Genomic DNA, 13,707 nt, shown 5'->3' with positions numbered 1-13,707 from the left:
GGGTGGGGGGATTGAGGTCTATGTGAACAGATTCGATTGGCGCTGCACCCGTTGATCGAGAAGCATAGAGCCATCGTCAGACTTTACTAGGTGCGGAAGCACCACGTACACAATTCTGAGGGGTGACAAAGACAAGTTGTATCACAACTCTATTCCATATCCTGAGCAGGACTATACAGGGTCTGTAATTTGGCTGATACCGAATTTGAGGCTGAGTGAGCGACTTTGCCCTCATCAATTCACCTCTTTCATCCAATCAATCGCCATGAATATTTCCTTGGGTGCATAGATTACGCGGCCACGCCGGTGTAAACATTTCTGCTTACGATGTCAGCGGAGAGATCGACGTCCAACCACGAATAGTGAGTCATGTGATGGAGATGGATGGTCACACTGGTGGTATTGGATACCATGAAGCAAGAACAGAGAGATAGTACGTGGTGGATCGACAGATTGGATCCACGAGTCTAGATAGCTCTGACGGAACTGAAGGCTGTGTCAATCTCACATCCACCCATCCTCGATGCAGCTGTCATCTGTATCAGCATATGATCCCAGAGAAGGAGCTGCCCCGAGCGTATGTTGTTCGTCGGTCGAGAGATGGGGTTCTATTTTCGTAAGGGAACGTGAAGAGCTGGCGAAAAGCGCAAGCGACAAGGCTCTAACTGGAGGAGTCAACATTGTGGACGCAAGTGGCAGGAATGCAAGTGGAATAATATCTCAGAGTCTTGTTGAGGCGGAGCAAGCCAGAGGGGAGGTCGAGGAAGGCTGGAGACCAAGATTGTAAGGGCATCTGTGTGCCGCTATGACCGTTCCTCATTAAATAATACATGCCAGTCACAAAGCTCATCATGCATGTTATCGAAACTTCAATTCAAGTAGTAATTCATTCATGTGCCTGTAAACTCCGTTGCAGGATTTGCAATCCAGAAGCCAACTCCAAAATTCGCAGTCGCTTCAGGAATTCATAAACTCGGGCGGCGTGCTTTTCTGCTACCATTTTTCCAGCTACTCTCCACTTTTTGCCGTGTCCCCACGCTGGTTGACGGGCCAGGATCCTCAGTCACCTTCATGGATGAATCCCATCGATGCATCTCTTGTGCATTGTCAGTATCTTGAATATAGCTCCTCAGCTGATAATCTCAAGATACATTTGTTGTCAGTATGTGAAGGCTCTAATGTCATCGAATGATCTCATCGAACTGCATTGGTCTAATCCGAAGTGCCGATTTTCGGCACTTCCGGACTGCTCCATGAAGCTACACAGTACGGAATATATCAAGGGTTCCTCTTCCCAAGCCCTCATGAACGAATAAACAGATACACATTGACTATCACAACTATGAGCCTCTGCAAACAACAGTCCACGCGACTGAGTCATCCCAGCGCTCGTGGCCATCCCACCGTTGCAATCCTCTACCAAGCGCTCGAGCCACCTATTATCAACGGTGCCCGCAAGCCTCGCAAGCCTGGCGGTAGAGTTGACTCTGCTCCCTCTCCTCATTCATAGTTAGACTAACACTCCGCGCCAGGCTACCAAGACTCGGGCGCAGATATCGCCCACATGCTTCGCAAGCATGGTGTTCACGTCCTGACCCCCTCGACATCCCCGGACCCTTCAGTACAGGAAGGCTGGTGCTTCCCCGACACCGAGGAGGGCATTTCGTCCGCGGTCAAACAGGGTGCAACGCATCTATGGGCCAACACTGTCTTATTCTCTTCGCATCCACTGCAGGTAGCAGAATCGCTGGCCGCCACGGACTCGCTCTTCATCATCGGACAACCTCCCGCGCTGGTTGAGGACTTCGACGACAAGGCCTACCTGAACGAGCAGCTACGCAAGCATGGCTCCTTCACCCTCCCCCAGTCCTGGGTGATCCACACCACCGATGAGGTGGCTTCAGTTCTGGGCTCTATTCATCGGTTTCCTGTTATCGCGAAACCCGTGCGCGGCCGCGGTAGCCACGGCGTGAAACTGTGTCACGATTCCGCAGAACTCGAGGCGCATGTCGAGATACTGGTGCAGGAGTCGAGCGTGATGGTGATTGAAGAGTTCCTCACCGGCGAAGAAGTGACTATTACCGTCATGCCGCCGTCTGCGGGCCATGAGACGCACTGGAGTCTCCCTCCGGTCACGCGGTTCAATCACGTCGACGGTGTGGCGCCGTACTGTGGTGCAGTGGCTGTCACTGCTAATTCCCGGGTGGTGACTGCGGACGAGATGCAGGATGCCTCGTATGGCTCTGTGATGCGGCAATGCGAGCAGGTTGCAAGTCTGATCGGGGCCACCGCGCCTGTACGTATCGATACCAGACGATTCCGTGAGGGATCCGAATTCGCCATCTTCGATATTAACATGAAGCCTGTATGTCCCCTGTGTCTTGTTCTCAAAGTGGGAATCTCTAATGTGCAAAATTTTAGAATATGACCGGCCCTGGCCGTCCTGGTCGTGAAGATCAAGCTAGTCTTTGCGTCCTTGCCGCCGCTGCTATCGGATGGGACTACGGAACCCTCCTGCAGCACATCCTCGAGGGCGCGGTGTCACTGGTCCGGTTCAGAAACTACCAGAACCCATTCTTGTGGTCCTAATATGTGCGAATTTCGTCTACCGGGTACACCTCCCTCGTCTTGCCTCAACCATCAACCTTTACCTCGTCCGCCTTCTGCGACTCCTCCTTCTCCTTCTGAACTTCCTCCTTCTTGACAGCGACCATGCGTTTGCCGGACTCGTCCCATCGGTAGACCGCCCCATCGCCCACATTATATCTATAGTAATTGTTTGTGCCACCAGGTACCACCGCCTTGCGGAATGTGATATTGATCCTCCCCTGGCTCCCCTGCGCGCCCTTTCGCTTCGGTATACTGTGCAACCAATTCGCCTGCGTCTCGCCCCTCATAATAATCATATCCCCGGAGTCGAGCGGGAACTTGAGCGGCTTCCCCGCGTCGACATCACTCCCAGCCACGGGTTTGTGTTTCAACAGAAAGTCTCGTTGTCCTCCGAGCGAGATCGACGCGATCGTGGGGTTCGGGCCTAGGAACCGCTCATCGTCCGAGTGATACGAGATACTATCATCACCCGTGGCGTAGTAGTTCACCAGACAGAAGTTATAGTGAGTCCCGTCGGCGGTGGCGGCCTCGACGGCTTGACGCAGGGCGTCGAGACACGGCGGGATGGGGCGCGGCGGATGGTTGTATTTCATCTTATCTTTGAGGGTGGTTGCTGGAGCGCGGGTGCGGGACTCCACGAGGGTCAGAGTAGGCGTTGGGGTGGAGGTTGACTCCACAGAGGACTTCTCATCACCGCTGGGTTTCGGATCGGTGTTCGGGATATCCCCCGAGCCTGGGAAGCCTGGGATGAAGATGCTTGTTTCGTCCACGCCGAAGACTGTCGTGTAGCGGGGCGTGTTGATGAGGGTCTCGGTTGGACCGCGACGGATGGTGTACTGCACGCGATAGAAGGGGAGCTCATTTCGGAGGAAGTTGAACAAATCGCGGGCGATGGGGGACGGGAGGAATGGCTGAAAGTACAGCAGGTCGAGGTGTGGCTGGTTGTTGATGGCTTTCGGCGGTCGGGCTCGCTCCAGGTTGGCTATTGGCTTGAAGATATGCGAGGGAAGGTCGCGGATGGGCATGGGGTAGTTTGGATGGTGGGTGACCGCCCCGGGGGTCGATGGCGAGGAAGTGGTGGTGATAGTGGTCGGTTCGAGATCGGGTTTGGGCTTCTTCGATACGACAGGCTGGAAGAAGGAATTGATCCGTTTGGACATATTGATCCTGGGATTAACTTAGCTATGCTGATTGGATATCTCAGTCGCATACAACTAGAGGTCTCGCAGTATGGCGAAGTTCTAGAAAGATTAAGGTCGAGGCGCGAAGGCGCGTGGGAAGATCGCGTAGAGAAGTGATGTCATTGTCCCCAGCCATTGTGGATCGGATTGAACCGAGTTTGTGCTGTATGTATGAAACCGACGGGGGTCTAGACTCTTTCTCGCTTTCGTTGTATATGGAGTAGCTTTTCGTCAATCGTTTTGAATGAGCAAGCCGTTCATCCTCATAGCATCCTGAAACGTGTAAGCTCTTCATGCGCTTCCGTAGCAGTCTGGCTGGAGGATGCACTGAGATGCGGGGGATGATATGCAAAACCGCTCACGCCTTGCATCCCTGCGAGGGCAAGTTGTAGGGATGTACGGGGTGACTATCCTTAATTAATAATAGTTGTGCTGAGATATAGGTGTGATACTTGTAGCATTGAAGGTAGGAAATTAGTACAATTACAGATACTTATATACAACGCAAGATTCGTAAATATTACTACCCCGAATTGCAGACCTTGGCCGGTGCTCGCAGGAATCCCGCAGTATATAGCTCTGAGCCCCAAGTAAGGTGTATTGCACTGCATGTACGGGGCAATTCCTTCCTTCCTGCTTTCACTATTGAACATACACGAGATAGCTAGGCGTTGATACTGGTGCTTTTACACAATTTGGCTCAGCAATTTTTATGGGCCAGCCATAGCTTAGGTTCGCATACTATGAGATTAGACTCAAACTCCTTACAAGCAACCAATCTAAGATGCCTTTCGCTTCGTCCCTACCTTGCCGAACATATTGTCGAGCTTCGTCTGGCCCTTCTCATGCTTCTCAACCTTGACTTTCTCCGACGCCAGCACCGGAGGCAGTCCCTGGACGCGATGTATCGCATCTTCCAGCAGCTCGACCTCTCTTTCCCGCTGTTTCCTCACGGTCGGAACCGACCACGAGCCGGACGAGGCAGACTTGTACGCGAGCTTATACTTCGAGCCGGTCAGATGGGTCTCGTAGGTGTTCGCATCGATTTTCTTGACGTGCTGCTCAGGGTAAGCAATGCTACTGCAGATCATAACCATACCCCCCTAGAGCTCCTCACATACCTGATGGCCCACAATTAACCAGTGATACTCTGTCCCCACAGGAGCACCGCTGCCCTCGGGCGCTTTCTTTGCCCGTCGCTTGTTCGTCTGATAATCGATGCGCCAGAGGTCTGGCTCCTCCTTCGTCTCCTTCCATGTTCCTTCATCGTACTTCCAGGTGTGCGAGCCACCGACTGCCATTCCAGAATACACCTGACCGTTGAATGACTTGAGCGCGTTATAGCCCGCGCCTCTTCCGCCTGCGTACTCCGCACCGTGCATGGCTTGTTGGTCGCCAACGCTTATTGTCTCCTCAGGCATCTCGTCCTCGTCCGCAATATCCGACTTCACTGACTCATGGTCTTGAGTCTGATATTCTTTTGTTCTCCCTCCGTCTGACGCAGGCTGTTCCACGCCATGAGCGTCATCTGCAACGCCAGCGTCTTGTTCGGATCGAGGCGGAGAAGGCAGCTTCTGTGACGTCCGGTTATTTCTTTTGACGCGCTTGTTCGGCATGTTGCTTTTACTGGTGGAAAATTACTGAGAGAGAGAATGACATGACGGATGACGATGTACTACTGATAGAGACGAAGTCGTTAGGGAGAGAAAACGGCGAGAGAGAGAGCAGGACATGACGTCACCGGTAGCACATGCCGCGAACCATTCATCGAGCGAGGGGGAAATTCCATCCCTCTCAATCAGCTCACTTTATCACGATGGCGACAAGCTCCCCTTTTCATACATTCCCACCCAACTCGACGTCAAACCCGTTGCTAAGAATAGTCCAGGATCTGTCCGAGAGCTTGCTAAGCTCTTACGTTGCGCGATGAGTCGTCTCGAGGCAACACACCTGCAACCTGCTGATCTGAAGGTCGCCTTCGCGAAGTACATTGGTTGGACTCGGAGGGATTGATGGACTTGAACACGTCTACCACTCGCGGTGTGCGTGGACAATCTATGATCGCCAGCCTCAGATGTCAAGCCACAGGTCACCAAATATGATCGCAGCCACAGCTTGTAACGTCATGTCGAGTCAGTGAGCGCAGGAATACTGTGTGCTGTGTAAGTTGTTGCCTGAGTACAGTACGCCGTACCATCAACTAATAGCCATTCGGGACGGGCGGGAAGAACCGGTGGGTGGATCTTCAAATATCCCATGATGGACCTTGACTTACTCAGTTGTACTCTCTACATCTGACAGTCGGTCACCCGATGACGATCATTCTTTTTCCTTTCTCTGGTTTTTCTGATTTTGCGTGCTTGAACCATTGCTCATCCCGAAGGAGGGGCACTGTGGCCCAAGACGACGGACCAACCCCCTTCCATCCCACGCATCCATCAGCATCATCGGCTTCAATCAGCATTGAGGTCTTTCTTTTTCACACCTCCCTTCACGATGACGGACGAACCGCTTTTCCTCACACAAAAGGTTCCCCGCTCATATTCCAATCAATCACAGGGTCCGCCAGCCCATCAAAATATGCTTGCGCGGCGGGAGTTGGTGTCGCTGCCCTTGCTCTCGCAGATACGCCACCATACCAGTCCCGACACTTGATCCCCATCCATGATCACCATCCCCCGCTTGGCCTGGTACAGGTCGTAGTCTATTGGGGAGGCGGGAAAAGCGCGGAATAATTGACATACTGTTCATTCAAGTGATGGGTCTTACCGTGGAGAGAGCTCATAAATATACTCTTTCTTTCCTCCGGACGTCAGCGGCGCCTCGCGCCCTTTATCCGCTAGACATACATTACAATAGATATCTTTCTGACCGACCCCCCCCCCTCCGTTGCAAACCTATACTGCTTCGACATCCCTGCCTGGCGCATAACTGAAACCGTACTCAACGAATCAGCATACTTTACTACTGCAACATCCGTGCCTTTTTCATCTCCCGTCTTGTTGCTTTTTCTTTAGGGGTTTGTTTCTCTTTATCCTCAGACATCCCTCTCAGTTACCCCTCGATTTTTTTAAGGGTCTTCATCACCTCCACCTCCTAGCTAGTCTACGCGGAAACCATCTCCGTTCGGATCTTCTTCCCAGCCGTCTACTTTTTCTTCAATCTCCTAGTTCGCCTCATCCGAACAATTTCCTGATTCTGGTCAATATCTGCATGCACGTACCTCTATGATCGACCGCTTTCCCCATATTTGATTAAAGTTCTCTCCGCGCGCCTCGTGACCACGCACACGACCCCCGCCCCCAGCCGACTAAGACCGAAGTAAAGGGAAAAGACAAAAAGCAAGCTCTGCCCATCAGTCCTCGACACCTAGACGCGAAAAGGGAGCACTTTTATCTGCTTTGGCTGTCGCCTGAAGACTGGATTTTACAGCATACGCTTTCACACATTTATCTTCTTACATATACACCCCACACAATATGCGTGACATGCCGTCCCGATTCATTGAGATTCTTGACCCCAGCGATGGCTACCCTCGCATCTCCGACTCTGACGTACGCCTCGAAGATGTCCTTGCCGACCACGAAGCCTTCGTCTCCCGACCACGATCCTCTACGCAGGGCTCCTCGAAAGCCAGCATGGACAAGGATCGCATAGAGCGGGATAACCTGTCCTCGCCGGGGCAACGGTGGAAGCGGCTCAGCAACATCCTTGTCCCCAATCGACGTGCCTCCACCTGAGAGGACACGCGCCTTTCCGTATACAATCCTATCTACGATATTTGATCTTTAGCGACGACAACTACGATGACGAGCGGTCCCGGAGATCCTCCGTCCAACGCAAACTATCCCCACTCACCTACCTTCCTTACGGTCTCCACCATGCTACTACAACTTTCACTGTGCTTATAACATCATGACAAAAGAACTCATCACGCGACGAATCCTTTTTACGAGAAAACGAAACGACCCATTGCCACTCCTGATTCTCGAGTTTTACATTTTCGGAGTTTGGACTCTAGACTTGGAGTAGATGTCACTACAATTACTTTGTCATTTTTTTCAAAGGACGGGACTCTGATTTTGGGTTTCAAATTTAGCGCAGGAGTAGGCAGACACAATTTTCTTTTATCTCTTTGGGTACTGGATATTACTACATTTCACAAGATGATTGGAGAGACAATGTGAAGCATGGATAAAACGAATATACATAAAAACCTGGAATTCAGTTGAGACAAAACCTAACCACGAGTAATCATATCCTGTTCCTTACCTTTGGTTCCTTGGTTCGATGGGCTGTTATTCATGTGACAACCTCGAGTCAGCAAGACTTGACTTCCGCCTCAACAACAACAACAACAACAACAACAACAACAACATGATGATGACGATCCTCAAAAGAGAGAAATAGCTGATGCCCAAGCCTCGCCCCAGCCCCAGCCCCCCCCTGTCCCACCACATTGCCTCCCAACCACAACGAGTCTAGATTTGTGCAGTCACGATCGCGCACAGACCAGCAGGAACTGTCCACGACATACCCGAAACGGATCTCCAATATTTTTTATCTAAAAAGTAATCATACGGAGTAGCTAAAAGCCCGAAAAAATGACAATGCTTGCAATGGAATTGCCAGTCAGTCTAGACCTCTCTGTTGGGTCTCCGGGAGAAGTGGATACACTGACATCATTCCGGTCTAACTGTTACTATTGACTTGTCTAATGCCTTTTTGCCCCGGGACTATCTAGCGTCCTAGCTTTAATGAGTCTAGTCTGCGTCTCGTGAAAAGAACGGTCTGGGGATCAATTCTGTGATGGCTGGACTGGGATTTAGGGGTGGCATTTTTCTCATGTAGCTGGGAGGGGTCTTTGGGTTTTGTGAAAGGGATCGCGCGGGTGGACGTGCCGGTCATTTCAATGGAGGTTTGTAACCTGGATGTATGTACTCCGGAGTAACTTTTGTGTCGCGTAGAGGGTAATTGCGTTTATGTGGTGAGGATCCCCAGAGGTAGTAGGATTAAAGACGGGAGTCCGAGGACAATGGCTTTGTTTGCTCGGGTTTGGGATCGCCATTAAGTTAGCTTGAGCATACTGTAAACCGTACTATAGTAGGTTGGAGGGGATGATGGTCGTTCAACCGAAAGTCAACTGTAGCCTAGACTGATAGTCAAGCCCAGAGCACTCACTCATTGATTCGATTGTTGTTGGGAGAGGCCGAACGGTCAGCACTCGCTTCGGTAAGTTGCGGATCGTCGCCTTCCTTTTCGGAAATCGGTCCCCCTCGCCCGGCTTACTGGTTCGTGGTAATACTGTTTCGGGGAATAATGCTGGGTGATCGGGATGATTGCAGGAAATGGGAACGAGATGAAGGCTGGTTTGTTTGCTTCTTTTCCTTCTTCTGCATTGGTGTGGAAGTTTAGGTTGCGACACGTGGAGGATTCGTTCTTCTTTTCCGCCCTTATCGATTGTTCTCCGACCGACGATCTCATTGACATCCCCATCGCGAGAAATATGGTCGAGTGGTACAAAGTCCAATGGCGCACGATGATCACCCTACATGAACGTCTACATATGAAACCACAACTACCTCTCCAATGAGTCCATTGTCTATTGTCCTAGGCAATCCACCAAAGCCTCTGAACATATCCACCGGACGAATCCATCCCGTCTAGAGCTCGCCGAAGATTGAGCGAGGCATCGCCAAGATTGACAGGGTAGTCCCGAATTTCAAGATTAAGGGTCCAGTTGGCGAGAGTGATGGTCGAGGCTATGTTGCGGTTCCTGAGCTGAGCAATGATCTTGCCATTGGAGAGTGGGAGTGTTGCATTTGCACCGCCGTTGGATGCGACGTGCAAGTGGAGGTCTCCTGCGCTGCTGTGGTTATATCCAATGATCGAAGAGGGAACATCGGCGGTGCAAATTGACGGCGCACGCGTGTAGCTCTATTTGAAGGCCAGTATGATAGTCTGGTTTGCAGGAAAAGAGAAGGGAATCACGGTGCGTCCGGAGTCATGTTGATATGCTAGGACAGGACTCTCTTCGCCGGTCCAGGGATCTAATCAGTGCGGCAGTTTGGTCGTCGCGACACTAATTCTGCCTGCAGACGCGACCAGGTCTGAATTGACAAAAAAGATACTCTGTGCCATCGCTATCGGTTCGCCAGATAGGATACCAGGTTTCATTCGCTAGATTTTGACCCTGGGTGATATGCCTTAAAGCCAAAAGCCTGCTAGCGACTTGTCCAGAAGCGACCTTATACACCCTCTTGGTAGTCTGTAGGGAAGAGAGCTCTGCCCGCATGGTCTTTTCCGTTCCATCCCTAATAAACTAGATGCTAGGTAGTCCACCTGAAAGAATCACTGGAAGACCTGCACTCGCAAACTTTCTGATCTGATTAAGACCCTCTAAAGTGAGGTTGCTTGAGTTGGGTATAACCATGGCTCAAAACTCTGTACCATCTGGTGCAAATGACCCTTTCGTGACATGGGCTTGAGGCAGGGCAGGATCTCACATATTATTGACCTTGTTTAGGAGTACCTAGCAGGCATTGAATGGAGCCCGGAGCGGCAGCCTGAATGTTAATCTTGATGTAGCCGAACATGACAACTGGAAGATACCGCTGCAGTTCATAGCCGAACGTTTTTCTTTTTAAAAACCGCCGGAAGCGATGGGGTCCAGGATATGCTCGACCTTGCCTCGATACTATCTTCCCAGCCTTTCGAATCATGAGTCATGTCCGCCCACGGAGAGTGATGAGAATGCTTACCATAGTTTCCAACCTCAGAAAGAAGCATAGCATCGATGAGCAAGTACTTATCTCAGATCTTAGTGACAACCTGTGTTCCCCTTGCGCTGAAATGATCGACGATGTAAGAGCCATTGTCAAAGATAGTCCCAGTCAAGTTCGAATTGACTGGCAGATTCCGCGTATGCGTCAAGTGCTGGTAAAATGCAAAAAGGCGATAGGATTCCCCATTAGACGAAGGGCTTCAAGTTGATAGTACCATCCGGTGCTACCTTGTCCGTCCATCCCTGTAGCGTTTCAGTCTTAAGCGCGTATTGCATATAGTCTTCCATTGTCGCGCTGTACAATGTTGTGCTGGTCTGGCCTGTGACATTTTCAAAAGAGAGTACTTGAGCCGATACAAGTGCCACGAAATAGCCTTGTGTCCCAGCCTGAAGGTTTGGCGTAGTAAGTACCGTTCAAAGGAGCCTCGACCGAGTAGGGAGCCTTTTTGGTTACCAATAGTCATCATGGAGGTGTGGACTAGCAGCCACAAATGTGCCCTCCCCCACCTACCAAGTCCCACTGAAGTCCCACATCATCGTACTTTTCAGGTACACCCTGCCCCTGATCAGGACCAAGGTGAAAGTCCATAGCAAGGCCTGCTTCTTCTTTGTGAGCCTGCAGAGCAGCTTTGAACATCTTGAGATACGATGGCGTGCCGAAGCCATACGTCGTCCAATCTGCCCCAGGTACTTCGGAGCCATAGGCGTAGAAGGGGAGGAGTTCTATCTCGCCTGCGCCTAGAGCGCCAGCAACTTTGATGTTTTGTTGGAAGATCTCGGGGTGAACGCTGGCATACGGTAGCCAGGAGCGAACCCTCGGGCGTACACGAGCCGCTGGCTTCGGAAATGAGCCGAGGTCGTCATAAGACCAGTCATCTTTTCAGGTATTGCAAAACTCTGTGGCGAGAGCAATACAGAAATCAGAAGCGAGGACAAACGCATAATGAAGGATGCCAAGCCGTAGTCGCTCACCTGGCTGGTTCTCCTCGGCTTTCATGCTGGATATTTCTGGGTTTTATACCGCGTTAAGCAAAGCTCTCACGCCGCTCTTCATAGCTCGGTTGACCCTTCCCCGAGGTCAATATTCGAAATTGGCAAACTCGGAAGAGCCGGGTGTAATCATGATGTGCATAGATGTCAAAACGAGCGAAAAGTTAAGGGGTCAGCGGGCAAAGGGTCCAACATGCAGAAAGGCAAAACACTAGAGTAGTTAAGCAGGTCCATTTTGGGAAAGAAATAACTACGCCTGCAGCCGTATTCAGCCGAAATCACACCAGAGAGTCGGTGCCAAACGGCTTATGGAGAAGATAAGCATGATTTTTCCCCGCCTTAACATGCCATGCAGCTGAAGACCCTGCCTATCGCGGGAATATCGTGGGTAGTGATCCAGTCGTTCATATTACTGCCGCTACTAAGAGGTGATTACAAAATAGCAATATTCCTATCTCTATCAGCTCAAGCGAAGGGCTCTCCAGGTCCTGCCTCGTCCGGGCCTAACCCCACTTTGCCGATACTTCCACCAGATTCAAGGATTTCGTGTCCTTTCCTGACCCCTTCGAGCGTGAGCTTCAGTCGCTTGGTCAAGTGGCATTTGATCTTCCCAGAGTCTATGAGCTCCGACAACTCCTCCAGTATACGGTGGTGCGATTCAACGTCAACCTTGTGATACGGCTTCGTGCCAAGAAGACACCAGACGAATGTCAATGATTTGGACATGAACTCGGTTCCATACATCTTCGCTTGACCTTGCACAATCGAGCAGACTTTGCCGAACGGGGAGCAGATCTTCGCACACGTGTCCATGTACTGGTCCGTTGAGTGTGTGATAAAGATGTACCTGGATCATATTTAGCTAGTGTCACAATCGAAGTCAAGCTAATTCTTACTTCAATGGTAGATCAAGATTCAGATCTGCTATCTGTTTAGGAACGTCTTCTCGATGATTGACGACGTGAGTAGCACCCATCTCTTTGGCGAAGCTCACCGTCTCCGGTCGTGAGGCTGTCGTGATGACCACAGGGATCTCAAGCAATACGCGTGCAATCTGAATGGCTACAGCACCAACTCCACCAGCGCCGTTGATAATCAACAAAGATGTCCTTTCACCTTTCCTGACACCCAGCCGCTCGACAAGAGCTTCATAAGCCGTAATGTATGTCAAAGGCATGACAGCAGCTTCGACGAAGTCAAGGCGATTCGGTTTGTGCCCCACACTCCTTTCATCCACCAATTGATATTCTGCATTGGAGCCCTGTCTGATAGGACTTCCGGAGTAGAATACCTCATCTCCAACTTTGAAGAAGGAGCACTCAGAACCCACTGCTTCTACGACACCTGCAGCATCGTATCCGGTGATTTGGAACGGTCGAGGGACGCGGTCATAGTAATCTGGCAATTAGTCAGCAGTTGACCCTATTTACCTAGAGTGGCGATGGGAATGAACTTGCCTGGGTAGTCATCGTACGTTCCGTTTCTCACCTTGGTATCCACTGGATTGACAGAGACGCCCTTAACCCTAAGAAGCTCTCTTAGTCATTGTTCACGGCAGCAGATTAATTTGTCGCTCGTACCGAACTAGAAGATCTCGAGGCTGCAGCTCGGATGGCTTCGAGATATCCCGTGCCTTGAGATGATCAACAGGGCCGTATTCTTCGACACCAATCGCTTTCATAATGACTCGAGTTGTCAGGGTTGTGGATACGATGTTTCATTCAGAATATAGCGGTGAATCAGGAGGTGAGCTTATAAGCCAGATGGAAGGTTACGTCACTCGAACGTCAAAAGTGTTATATGCTCTGTGGCTATGACCAGTGGCTTTGCACACCAAATATGCTCAGTGCTGACCTGTAAGAATCTGGTTCTCTTCAGAGCGTAGATAAATTAGCAAAAGCGCCCTCCGAATAAGATGCACAAGTCAGCTGAACGAAAGTCACATCCTCCGCTGTGGTCGAAGAGATAAAACAGCATCGCAGCGCGTGCAACCGGTTGTCATCTCGGATAGTCAATGTAGTAAGCGATATTTGAATAGACTCAGACATAAGCTCAGCAAAACAAAAGATCTCATCAAGCTCGAATAAACTCCTCCCTGACTCTCTGGACATACCATGAACAAGGACCGTTATCGCTGCAGAG

The 13,707-nt window shown here is 50.8% G+C and overlaps 6 protein-coding genes across 6 annotated transcripts; 2 read left to right on the top strand and 4 right to left on the bottom strand.

Moving 5' to 3' along the window:
* Window positions 1–1,342: 1,342 nt before the first annotated feature.
* BP01DRAFT_286831 (glutathione synthetase ATP-binding domain-like protein) lies at window positions 1,343–2,589 on the top strand (the record flags this gene model as incomplete). Its single annotated transcript, XM_025571476.1, has 3 exons — window positions 1,343–1,475; window positions 1,533–2,365; window positions 2,422–2,589. The coding sequence occupies 3 exons, from the start codon at window positions 1,343–1,345 to the stop codon at window positions 2,587–2,589; spliced, it is 1,134 nt and encodes a 377-aa protein (XP_025435560.1).
* Window positions 2,590–2,633: 44 nt separating this feature from the next.
* Window positions 2,634–3,838, bottom strand: BP01DRAFT_330781 (alpha-ketoglutarate-dependent dioxygenase AlkB family protein; the record flags this gene model as incomplete). Its single annotated transcript, XM_025573025.1, has 2 exons — window positions 3,305–3,838; window positions 2,634–3,208 (listed from the first exon to the last, which is right to left on the bottom strand). The coding sequence occupies exons 1-2, from the start codon at window positions 3,768–3,770 to the stop codon at window positions 2,634–2,636; spliced, it is 1,041 nt and encodes a 346-aa protein (XP_025435559.1). The 5' UTR covers window positions 3,771–3,838.
* A 732-nt stretch (window positions 3,839–4,570) lies between these two features.
* Window positions 4,571–5,407, bottom strand: BP01DRAFT_330779 (uncharacterized protein; the record flags this gene model as incomplete). The annotated part of the gene is made up of 2 exons (XM_025573024.1): window positions 4,571–4,852; window positions 4,913–5,407. The coding sequence occupies 2 exons, from the start codon at window positions 5,405–5,407 to the stop codon at window positions 4,571–4,573; spliced, it is 777 nt and encodes a 258-aa protein (XP_025435558.1).
* Window positions 5,408–7,270: 1,863 nt separating this feature from the next.
* On the top strand, window positions 7,271–8,026 carry BP01DRAFT_387747 (uncharacterized protein; the record flags this gene model as incomplete). Its single annotated transcript, XM_025577767.1, has 2 exons — window positions 7,271–7,345; window positions 7,412–8,026. 2 exons carry the CDS (start codon window positions 7,271–7,273, stop codon window positions 7,529–7,531), a joined length of 195 nt encoding a protein of 64 aa, XP_025435557.1. The 3' UTR covers window positions 7,532–8,026.
* A 1,085-nt stretch (window positions 8,027–9,111) lies between these two features.
* BP01DRAFT_387746 (uncharacterized protein) lies at window positions 9,112–11,572 on the bottom strand (the record flags this gene model as incomplete). Its single annotated transcript, XM_025577766.1, has 3 exons — window positions 9,112–9,728; window positions 11,087–11,409; window positions 11,491–11,572. The coding sequence occupies 3 exons, from the start codon at window positions 11,570–11,572 to the stop codon at window positions 9,402–9,404; spliced, it is 732 nt and encodes a 243-aa protein (XP_025435556.1). The 3' UTR covers window positions 9,112–9,401.
* Window positions 11,573–11,954: 382 nt separating this feature from the next.
* On the bottom strand, window positions 11,955–13,316 carry BP01DRAFT_352142 (zinc-binding alcohol dehydrogenase family protein). The gene is made up of 4 exons (XM_025573877.1): window positions 13,146–13,316; window positions 13,023–13,090; window positions 12,462–12,963; window positions 11,955–12,412 (listed from the first exon to the last, which is right to left on the bottom strand). The coding sequence occupies exons 1-4, from the start codon at window positions 13,244–13,246 to the stop codon at window positions 12,031–12,033; spliced, it is 1,053 nt and encodes a 350-aa protein (XP_025435555.1). The 5' UTR covers window positions 13,247–13,316; the 3' UTR covers window positions 11,955–12,030.
* Window positions 13,317–13,707: the final 391 nt, after the last annotated feature.

Source organism: Aspergillus saccharolyticus (assembly GCF_003184585.1).
Source record: "Aspergillus saccharolyticus JOP 1030-1 unplaced genomic scaffold BP01scaffold_1, whole genome shotgun sequence".
In the NCBI taxonomy this organism is placed as follows: Eukaryota; Fungi; Ascomycota; class Eurotiomycetes; order Eurotiales; family Aspergillaceae; genus Aspergillus; species Aspergillus saccharolyticus.
Note: the sequence above shows the minus strand (reverse complement) of the source record. Positions and strands in the feature narration are given on the sequence as shown.

Coding starts and splice junctions, on each gene's coding strand:
- BP01DRAFT_352142 (XM_025573877.1), bottom strand. CDS start 13,246: ATGAAAGCGATTGGTGTCGAAGAATACGGCCCTGTTGATCATCTCAAG. Junction 12,964..13,022: donor AACGTACGATGACTACCCAG/GCAAGTTCATTC, acceptor ACTAATTGCCAG/ATTACTATGACCGCGTCCCT. Junction 12,413..12,461: donor AATCTTGATCTACCATTGAA/GTAAGAATTAGC, acceptor AATATGATCCAG/GTACATCTTTATCACACACT.